Genomic DNA, 12,072 nt, shown 5'->3' with positions numbered 1-12,072 from the left:
ACAAGTCACTGGTTGTGGAGACAGGAGTTGAAAGTACTCCTGTTTGCCTCTGGAATGTGAGCCAGGGAGGGCACACAAGAATCATGCTTTTCAGCAAACAGAACCAGCAAAACAGAAGTAATGGTGTATACGAGAGCCTAAACCCCCAAGCAACTTAGTATTATCTATAACCAGTGCCCCTAGCCCAGAGCTATTCATACCCAAAATACCAGCATACAAAACCACAAACAAAAAAAGAAAGAAATTTCTGAGTTTATAAAAAGTGAGATAGCACTTTTTAAAAAATTAGCTCACTTGGACTACTTCTTGGGTTTTAGCTATAAAATCAATTGCTTTTATTTTGAGTGTATGCTTGTGGAAATATTTTTGAAAATTTTCTCTTTGCATTCTCTATTAAGAACACATTTAATAAGTTAATTCGTTTTTAATCATTTAATTTGATTGAGAAGTTTGTGTCTGGGTCTGCTAAATCTGCTCATCAAAAGAGAGAAAGAACAGACCTAACATAAGAAAAGCGAGTAAACTACATTCTACTGAAAACAAAAATAATTTCCAGAGAAATTCTGGGACTCTGAGGGGATGGAACATGATATATGGATTTGTTTATTGGGATATTCTGTAGTAAGCATATTTGTATTGAATTTGCAATAGAGAACAATTTTACTTGGAAAAATGATATAATAATGGTTTCCAACCATTGTCACATCTTTTCTTCAATAAAAATAATGCAGACTTATAATATACAAAGAAGATAAATGCAGAGCTATCTTGGGTGAATCAGGAATGGAGGAATGGGTACCTCAAATGCTCAGATTATTTTGCCACCACTGCCCCCACCACCACCACCTCACAACAACAGCCTCTGAACTGGCAGAGTAGGTTTTCTTTTCAGAGTAGTTTTTAATAACTGGAGATATTAATATCCAACAATAGCTTCCTTTCAACTCAAAACAAATGAATGATAATTAGAAATAAAACAGAAATAGGCTACTGTGTGGAGAACATGTGGACATGGAAATAACTCAGAGCAGAGAGACTTATTAGAAGACTAAACATTAATCCAGGAAAGAAGTGGTTGTGTTCTAAATCATGGTAGTGGAAATTTTGGGAAAGATGCGATAGAAGAGTGGATAGGTTCAAAAAAATATTTGGATGGTAGGATTCAAAGGATTAGAGGGTTGGAGTGCTTTACTTGATGTGGGAAAGATAAGAAGGAGGGACAAGACGAGGAAGAAGACTGGAATTTTGGCTGGACAGTGGAGTGAGAGTGATACTATTCACAATATAATAAATTCAGGTAGAGTGATTTCAGTTTGACACATGCTGAGTTTTTGGGGTTCCTGAGAACCTTTAAGTGGAGATGCTGATTTCACAGATTTATAGGTCTATATATCAAGGAAAGAGCCAGAAGGACACAGATATACAGATACACAGAATGTGTGTGCACACACATACACATATATATGCACACATACATATATATGCACACATACTTACACACACACACACACAATGACAGTTCAGGCAATGAAACCTGATGAGACCAAGCACTGTGAAGAATGAAATTGGAAGGCAAAGAAAGGCAGAGGAAAGGAGATGGAAATAATAGAAGGGGATCTACAAAAGAGAACTGAGCACAGAGCATGGGAAGAGTTGCCTACCCAGAAGAATAAAACAGTGATCACAAAATACGTTCCTACAGAACTATTCTTACTCAGGTGAATATCCTTTTGAAACTTCTGTTTCATCGCTTAGCATCGAAAATCCAGATGCATAGCAATATTATTTACTTTATGAACATCAAAACATATTAATAATTGGATAATGAAGTTTAATTACTGGAAAGCTAGAGTTATAACTCCATTTCTAGATATCCTAGATTCAGAAATGATTTAGCTCTATTTTGACTGGTGAATGGGATTGGAAATTCTATTACATATTGGTTTTTGTTTATAAATTGTAAGTCAAAACCCAATAATATGACTGCTATAACAGAATAGAATCATATAATTGTGTTTAATCTATAAATATAATTTAAAATGAGAAAAAAAACTAATCTCAAAAAAAATTCTGCCTTTCAAAAAACAATTTTTCTTGGACGAAAATCTGGGAGTAAATGAATCAAAATTAGAATTGCATACATCAAAGCAATTCTAAATAGTCAAAGTTATACTTAGAGGAAAAATGATGACTGTTCAGAGCTTTATTTAAAGGATAACAAGAAAGTAAAACATATCAAACACAAGATTATAGAAACATAATTTTTGCAAGGGGAAGGAATAAAAAGAGAAATGTGAAAAACTAATAAATTTTAAGTAATTTCGTTAAAAGTTATTTTTAGTAAAATGGATCCTAGGTGTCTCAGGCATAGGGGCTTCCTACTGTACACCAAAACAGTGCTTTCCAACCATCTGTCTTATATTCTTAAATCCTATTCAAATGATGTCTTTACAACTATTATGAAAAGTTAGTATTATCAAAACTATCTTACAGGTTAGAAAACTGAGGTTAATGGACATGAAAATTACACAGGAAGTAAATACTGCAGGAACAATTTACCCTTTGGTGTGTTAAATATAAAACTTGTGATCTTTCCATTCTATAATGGAAAATATGTTGTCTTCAATTTCTTTTATCAGCATTTTATAGTTTTTGGAGTACAGGTCTTTTGCCTCCTTAGGTAGGTTTATTCCTAAGTATTTTATTCTTTTTGATGCAAAGTTAAATGGACTTGTTTCCTTAATTTCTCTTTCTGATACTTTGTTGTTATATTATTTACTTTTTTAAGTTGTTATGGCATTGTTTCTAGGTTTACATATACTGAACTAGTCTAGCATAGTTGGAATAATACAATAATTACATTAATACAAATAGTTTCTCCCAATTTGCATATACATGCTCAGAATACTTAGCTCAACAGAAGCTGAGGGCTGAGGTCTAGGGGAGGAACCCACAACATGGCAGGGAAGAAGCTGGGCAGATAACATGTTCTGACTTTGCTGTATTCCTATCCTCTGTACCATGCCAAACAAACCCTGTTGCTAAACACAACTAGATGTGGGTAAGGGAGTTCTAATTATTTATTCCATGGAAGTTGGCATTACCAGGGCACAGAGTAGATTGAAGAAAGGTGGAAAATGGATTGGAAAGGGTAAATAAAAAATATTCAACATAACTGCTAATTGCAGGGATGTGATACTCTGAATATTTTATGCACTAATGACATTATTTCACATAAGCCACCAAGGATTACCTTTTCTTTTTTTTTAAAACATACACATTTAACTTTATTTCATCATTGTCATTTAAAGCTTGATTTTATAAAACATAAAAGGACATTCTTAAAAGTTTGGTATCATAGCAATTTGAACAGTAGGAATATCCATAGCTTCATGGGTTCAAGTTATATAAATTAAAATCAAATAATTGGAAAATTTTTCAATATGGAAACTATACAAATGAAATAAATGGCAAAAGGACCTAATAAGAGCAATATTTTATTACTTATGGACTATCATTAGTTACTTTCAGGATCTAAACAAACATTCTGAATATTCATATTTCTTTAGCTCTATTTTATATTTAAATATTTCTGTACATTCTGAGTCAAGCTGCTTGACCAAAAGGTCTGATTTAGAAAGACATTTATTTTTATGGCAAAAGTTTTTCCATCTACAGTACTACCTTCAAAGGAATTGACATTACAATGTTAATGAAATCTGCTAGTTCCCTTTGGAACAGTGTGCAATAACTTACATCAGCCATATGGAAAGTGAAACAGGTACCAAGGAATGGAACAATTATGCACAGATTCAGTAAAGTATAATGTTAAGTTTTCCCCATCTAAAAATTAACCAATGAAATATATCAACTAAAGTTGATTTGGTTTCAGGAAAACCACATTTGAGAATACAAGTACATTACTGTCTTTAGCTCATCCTCAGTCATTGACAGGAATTTTGTAGGCTACCATGCTACTCACTTTGTGAATTGTAGTAGTAAATGAACAAAGATGAACTTCTTCAGAACTGGCAATGAACTGTGGTCCTGACTCTTCCCACTTTTCAGGTACAACCAAATCTTTGTATAAATCAGGAGATCAAATGAACAAGAAACTTCCAACAGTGGCAGAAATGTCACTGTAGCTGTGATCTGTCTGATCACTGAGCGAATTTCATCTTGGATAGCTTTCTGAGACTTTTCTCTGGGGCCACTGTCATCTTTTGTGGTCTTGTCACATTCAATATCAAATTGCCATCTTTCAAGGACCTCACCACTTTCAATATTTGAGATGACTACCACCAATTTCTGCACTGAACACTTGTATAACCATTCTTTCAGTTGTTCCACCACATTATTTAGGCATTTTATGAGTTCAGGATCAGTAGTTACAAGCAAGGTGAGTCCATATTTCTGCACTCGAGTAAAGGTTTCGGATGGATATAAGCCACGCTGACATAAAATGCTGTTGATGCCAAATGCTGGTCCAGAATGGCGCTTCCTGAACTCTAGTCCATCACCGTCGACCAGTTTCACCTCGCGGGGGTGACGGTGAGGGGTGAGCTCTGCACTTTAAAGAAACTCTCCTGGCGAAGGGGCTGTACCGTGAAGCAGGCCTCAGCAGCACCTAGGCGTCCTCCTCCATCATTAGCAACGCATCCGGAGGAGGCGCCTGCATCCGCCTCTTCCCAGATTCCTCCTGCCGGGCAGGAGTCCGGGGCTGAGAGGGCTTGGGTTCGGGGCCACTCCAGCCCACCCGGCTTCCCCTCGCCTCGGAAGCCGAGCCGCAGGCCTGACGGGCGGCCTGGGCTCCGTTCTCTCAACCTCTTACATTATTTGAAAATAAGAAGCTTTAGAAGCTTCTTTTACTCATTATGCTTTAATTTACATAATATAATTAGTTCACTGATCATACTCTTATTGGTACTCTGATTTGCCATAACAATCCTTCATTTTCAAATACTTCTTGAATGTTTCTTTTAAATTTTGGCTGCATAATTTCCACTTAACTTCTGCACCTGTGTTGCTCTTTCAATTTCCATAACCAACTATTTTCTCTTTTGAGTAATGTTCTATAATCCTGACTGGTTTTACTGACTTTTATTTATAAATTGTAATCTGTCCTGTATGTTTTCCTTTTGTCACAGAAAAATTGTGAATCCAGAACAAAACAAATATTTCAAGAGAGAATTTTTCCACAAGTCACTTTTTTTAGATAACTAGAATGAGTTACGTTGATAGAAAGTGTTCTTCAAAAGACAAACCACTTAAATAAGATATTCCTCACCTAGTAGTCAGTTGTACTTCTTTGGTGTCCTCAGGGAAATACTAATGTCAGATTAATACACCTATTTTCTGTATGTAGAAATTTTAATATATATCTGCATATTATATTTTTTCAACATATATGTTAACTTGTCTCAACGTTTTGTAGATGAGTAAATTGAAACTCAGAAATCCTATGTATACTGCCCAAATAATCAGCAAAAAATGACAAAATAGCAATTCCAGCCAGATTTACTGTCTCAATAATTTGCACATACTTCACTGTATATATACATATTTAAGATTTGTGTACAGAGACTCTTAGCATCTCACTTTTAGAGATTAAAATATTAGTAAGTCTTCCATTTTGTTATGATACGGAAGTCCAGAGTTTCTAAATATTTGTAAAAAGGAGCAACTGCTCTTGGAGAGAAAAACAGCAGGCACATATTTAACTTATCAGTCCTTTACAAGAAAATAATTGGACAGCAGAGAGAAATATAACAGGTCACCACCTCAAAAAAGGACAGCATTTACAAGAGACCATGGCATGATAAGAACAATCATATTATGAGTTTGCAACTGTTGTCATCCATCATGTTGGGAATACAAATAAGGATGAGATATGGAAAAAGAATATATGCGGGTTGCTAAAGCTTTTCTCAGGAAGTATTTTTTCTCATTAAAAGCAGTTTAACAAATAACATCACAGGTAGGGCAAATGCAAAATGACAGGCCTAGCAACAGAGGGCAGACATCATTTCTATAATCAAATGGAAATCTCACGAGCATTATGAAACTAACCAGAGCAGCTGCCTTTGAATTTTGCCAAAAAGACATATGCTCTTAGAACAGCCCCTTCCACTGCTGGTGGCTGAAACCCAGCAGGGTACTATTGTAATGCTATTCCACTTATATTTTATTATTTTACTCATAGCCACATTTTACTCAGAATATTGAAACTTTCATGGAAATTAAATGCCATGTGTTCACATTAGACTTCCACTGGCAGCTCCATTCTATGTGAAACAGTCTAGTCTAAGAAGAATTTGACCCCAGTCTTGCTGAAAACATTCCCTCCTTAGTTATCTAAATGTCAACTCCTTCAAATTTAGCACTAATATTTTAAAATACAAAGGTCTCAGTTTTACATACATAAAAGGAAACTATTCAAACTGAAACCAAGCAGGACCCTGCGGGGCCCTCTTGGGGACAGACAACCTCCCCCCACCTTAGATCCCCCAGCTCTTGTTTGTAGAAAGTTTTAGCCTCCTCTGCCTTCCATGAGTTACAAAGAACAAATTTAATCAGAGAAGTGAGCAAATGCAAAAATAAAGGAAAGCAGTCAAGCAAGACAAAATAATAACAGTTTAGCCATAAAACAAAGTCAAGGACCTTTAGTTCCTTCTCAAGGGCCATAGATAATATCTTGAGCCATATCCTTGAGTTGTTTTGCTGATACTAAAACCCCTACCAGGTGGAGGAAGTTAACTGCATGCTGACCACCAGCACAAAGACCCCAGGCCAGGTGGAACCAGAAGGTTGGTGTCTGAGATCCCTGAAACATCACCTTGTTAGTTACCTCACCATCAACCAATCAGAGAATTGTGCATGAGCTGATCACATTGTCTTTAAAAAACCCTTCCCTGAAATCCATCAGGGAGTTCAGGTCTTTGGAGCACAAACTGCCCATTCTCCTTGCTTGGTGCCCTCAATCAACACTGTACTTTCCTTCACAACCCGGTGTCAGTAGATTGGCTTTTTTCCACGTCTGGTGAGTAGGCCAAAGTTTGGTTTGGTAACAAACCCTGTAGTCACTAGCCCTAGGAAGTTTTTTTTACAAGTAACATTGTAAAACTATGTCAGAAATACTGAGTAGGAAGTTGTATTTATCAAGGACAAATATTAAATCCTATGTTTCCCATGTGCAATGTGCATTGACCGTCATTCCTTCACATTAGGACTAATTGCTTCCTAATCCTTAGGGGGAAAACCCTAAATCATATTGTTCTAATCAGCAGCCCAGAAAGATTTAAACAGAGGAAAATAGTAGCCCAACTTCCTAAGTTGTGTTTGTAAAATGCATTCGCAGGTTTTGTGCGGTTTTTTTTAATTGTTGTTATTTTAAGATGCTGTGAATTTGAAAGAATGAACATAATCATAAAATGCACAGGATTCTAAACCCATAATCAGGATATTTAGAGTAATTCTCAGTTTCTTGGTTATAACAAGAGCACATAAGCCAAAATAATTTTTAAAATTAAACAAAAATATTGGCTTAGTGGCTTCCCTGGTGGCGCAGTGGTTGAAAGTCCGCCTGCCGATGCAGGGGACATGGGTTCATGCCCCAGCCTGGGAAGATCCCACATGCCGCAGAGTGGCTAGGCCCATGAGCCATGGCCGCTGAGCCAGCGCGTCCGGAGCCTGAGCTCCGCAATGGGAGAGGCCACAAGAGTGAGAGGCCCGCGTACCGCAAAAAAAAAAAAAAAAAAAAAAAGAAAAAAAATTGGCTTATTTGAGCCTGAAGTTTATTCAGACTATCAAACATGTTGCCCTGAAATTAGCAGGCTTAAGAATGATAAATACAGTGTAATGATTAAGATCACTGGTTTGGAACCAGAGTGCTAGGCTCAAAGTGTCTGCAATATAATAACGTGGTGACCTTTGGCAAGTTATTTAAATTCTCGGTATCCCTTCATCTGCAAATCATACAAAAATATATGTATGCATATCGTGGGGTTACTGTGAAGATTAAATGAGTTAATGATTTTAAGTACTTGGAAATTATCTAGTATACATTAAATGCCCCATTTTTTAAAAAAAACTTAATTTCCAGCTACATGAGTATGTATCTTTTAATGTGTGGAGATTCCTCAAAAAATTAAAACTAGGGGCTTCCCTAGTGGCGCAGTGGTTGAGAGTTCGCCTGCCGATGCAGGGGACACGGGTTCGTGCCCCGGTCCAGGAAGATCCCACATGCCGCGGAGCGGCTGGGCCCGTGAGCCATGGCCTCTGAGCCTGCGCGTCTGGAGCCTGTGCTCCGCAACGGGAGAGGCCACAACAGTGAGAGGCCCACGTACCACAAAAAAAAAAAAAAAAAAAAATTAAAACTAGGACTTTCATATGATCCAGCAATCCCACTTCTGGGTATATATCCAAAGGAAATGAGACAGATTATAAAGAGATATCTGCACACCCATGTTCACTGCATCAATATTCACAGTAGTTAAGATGTGGAAACAATCTAAGTGCCCATCAACGGATGAATGAATAAAGAAGATATGGTGTGTATATATATAAAATGGAATATTATTTAGCTGTAAAAAGAACATCCTGAAATTTGCACAACAGAGATGTACCTTGAGGGCATTATGTTAAGTGAAATAAATCAGACAGAGAAAGAAAATACTGTATGGTATCACTTATACAATCAAAAAAAGCTGGACCTGTAGAAACAGAGAGTAGACTGATGGTTGCCAGGGACTGGGGAATGGGTAAAATCGGGAGATGTTATTCAAAGGGTACAAACTTAAATTATAAGTCCTGGGTATCTAACGTACAGCATGGTGATTATACAAAATAACAGTGTATTATATATTTGAAAGTTGCTAAAAGAGTAGATCCAAAACGTTCTCACCACAAAAAGAAATGGTAATTATGAGAAATAACTGAGATGTTAACTAATGCTATGATGGCAATCATTTTGCAATATATATGTGTATCAAATCAACATGATGCACACATTAAACTTATACAATGTTTTGTACATGTATAATACATGTCAATTATATTTCAATAAAGCTAGAAATACAAATTCTTGGCAAGTGTTCTTTTCTCCATCCCTTATATGCTTTTCTACTAAAAATATAATTAGGTTCTCAACTACTGAGACTTACTGAGACAGATAATAAAATGTACAATATGAGCCATGCATAAGATGCACTGAATTGAGAGCAGGTGAAGTGGGTTCAATTTCTACCTCTACCACTCAAAAGCCCTTGTCCTTTAGGCTCACATTATCATTTGTAGAACTAAAAAAGTAGATGTTTGTAAGTAGGTGATATGTTTAGTATAGATGTGAAAGTATAAATGTGACTAGTACTGATGAAATTCATAATAAAGTGCCTCTTCCAAAATATAAAGATATTTAAAAAATATAATGAAGATATATACATGAGAATTCATTACCTTGTATTTGTTATGGTGACATTTGTACAATTTATTCCTATTTTTTTCCACGTAATATTCTTAACTGGTTTAATTATTTAACCAGTTAAAAATAAGAAAAAAGAAAATCACTAAAAACATTAAAATAGATGACAGCCTTTTGAACTCCTTATATAAACCAAAGCTGTAAGTTAGGAAGATTTGTTCTTGACACGTAAAGTCACAAAATAAATTTATGACACATAGCAGGTACTTAAAAGTAAAATGTGGAAATTTAAATGTGGATAGACTCCTAGAGGGAAGAATTATAGGTCATGAAATATATCTTCACTGATTGAGGGTTTAAGGCATGCATTAAAAAAAGAAACCAATTCTCCAAGTAGTTTGTATTTATATCTCATTACAGCCACTATGATTAGTTGACTTTCAATAAAATAAGTCACAAAGGAAAAAAAATATGCCAGGAATCAGATTAACATGGCGGAGGAGTAGAACATGGAGCTTACCTTCTCCCACAAATACATCTACATGTGGAACAATTCTCACAGAACATCTAATGAATGCTGGCAGAAGACCTTAGATTTCTAAAAGGACAAGAAAATCTCCATATAACTGGGTAGGACAAAAGAAAAAAGAAAAAAAGAGAAAGGAATCAGGGCAGGACCTGCACCCCTGGGAGGGAACTGTGAAAGAGGAAAGATTTCCACACGCTGGGCAGTCCCCTCACCGGTGGAGAAATCAGCCAGGACAGGATGGCAGGGGGGAGCTTTGAAGCCTCAGAGAAGAGCAGTGCAACCAATTTGCAGAGGGGAAAGCAGAGAGACACCTGCACAGATGGTTGGTGCCACAGCCCTGCGCTCCCCAGCCTGAGACGCTCCTGTGCTTGTGCAGGCGGGGGCTGGGTGCTCAGGCTCGGGCTTTGGAGCAGACCTGGCGAAAGGACTGGGGTTGGCTATGTGGAGACAGCCTGAGGGAGCTGAGGTGTGGTGCACCCCAACCAAGGGAGTACAGGAAGAAACACAGGCCTGCCAGAGAAGCAAGGTGCCATTGTTGGGGTGCACAGGAGGAGAGGGGCAGGACCACCATAGGAGCTTCTTTCTCTGCACGTATGTACTCTCAAGTGGCAGGGTACTGCCTACAAGAGCTCCAGGGGCAGGCGCGAGCCGCTGCTGCCATCTCAGACTCCAGAGGCAAGTGCAGACCTCTGCCACTGCCAAGGGTCCCATGAGCCAGTGCCAGTCTCTGCCCCCACCTTCCTGGGAGCCTGCAAGAGCAACGCACCTGCACACCCCCTACTCAAGGGGATAATGGCCAGCACGTGCTAAAGGAAGAGATAGCAAGCATCCAAACTAAAAGCAGCCCTTGCACCAAAAAAATATTATACCCACATAAGCTACTCTGGGACACTCCGGCATATAAATAGCCCTCCAAGACTACAGTAGATAACTGTTTCTCCTAAACTCACAAAGTAAAAGAAATATAAGTAAAATGAAGAAGCAGAGGAACCATTCCCAGTTAAAAGACCAAGAGAATACCCCTGAAAGAACAATGTAACAGACCTCTTTGGTCTAATAGAAACCAAGTTCAAAAGAGGAGGTAAAGAAAATACTGAAGGAATTAAGGCTATCACAGAAATGTAGATTACTGTAAAAAGGAACTAGAAACTATAAGCAGGAGCCAAAAAATATTAGAAAATTCATTTGCCTAGAAGAAAGCTGAGAAAAAGGCAATGAATAGCAGAATTAATCATGCAGAAGAAAGAATAGGTGATCTGGAAGTAGAAATACTGGAAATTACACAATCAGAACAGCAGACAGAAAAATGAAAAAAAAAAGAAAGCAATATAAGAGACCTATGGGATAATATAAAACATGCCAGTCTATGCATAATAGGGATTCCAGAAGGAGAAGAAAGAGGAAAGGGGATTGAAAATGTATTTGAAGAAATTATGGCTGAAAACTTCCCAAACCTAAAGAAGGAAACATATATCCAGATACAAGAAGAGCAGAAGGTCCCAAACAAGATGAACTCAGACCTACACCAAGACATATAATAAAAATGGCAAAAGTTGAAGATAAAGAGAAGATTCTAAAGGCAGCAAGTGAAAAACAAAGAATTACAAAGGAACCCTCATGAGGCTACCAGCTGATTTCTCTACAAAAATATTGCAGGCCAGAAGGGAATGGCAAAATACATTTAAAGTCTTGTAAGGGAAAAATCTGCAAACCTACAATATACTACCCAGCAAGATTGTCATTTAGAATAGGAGGAGAGATAAAGAATTTCTCAGACTAGCAAAAACTAAAAGAATACAGCAATACAGAGCCTATTCTAAAAGAAATACTGCGAGGTCTTCCTAAATAGAAAAGAAGCAAGAAGATATAGGAAAGAAGAAGTCACAATTGGAAAATAAATCACTTAAATAAGACAATATACATATTAAAAAAAAGAAAAAAAAACTTACTTGTGAAAGCGATGAAAAACCCAAGGAACAGCAAAAGGATAAACATGAAGATGTAAAAAAGGACATCAAAATCATAAAATCAGGAAAGGAGGGTAAGAAAATAAATTTTTTTTTTTTTTCCAGAATCTGTTTGAGCCTATATGACTATCAGTCTAAAGCAAGCAGATATTGGAAGG

General features: G+C 37.1%; 1 protein-coding gene across 1 annotated transcript in view; it reads right to left on the bottom strand.

Moving 5' to 3' along the window:
• Window positions 1-3,940: 3,940 nt before the first annotated feature.
• Window positions 3,941-12,072, bottom strand: part of LOC309822292 (mitotic spindle assembly checkpoint protein MAD2A-like) — a gene marked incomplete at both ends in the record, with an annotated part of 33,868 nt that continues 25,736 nt past the window's right edge. The window contains 3 exon segments of the mRNA XM_082654025.1: window positions 3,941-4,086; window positions 4,089-4,536; window positions 4,605-4,826. Of these exon segments, the coding sequence (XP_082510151.1) occupies window positions 3,941-4,086; window positions 4,089-4,536; window positions 4,605-4,826 (816 nt within the window).

This window comes from Grampus griseus, assembly GCF_964374135.1.
Source record: "Grampus griseus genome assembly, chromosome: 4".
In the NCBI taxonomy this organism is placed as follows: domain Eukaryota; kingdom Metazoa; phylum Chordata; class Mammalia; order Artiodactyla; family Delphinidae; genus Grampus; species Grampus griseus.
The sequence above is the reverse complement of the archived record's forward strand: the minus strand, read 5'-3'. Positions and strand labels throughout refer to the sequence as shown.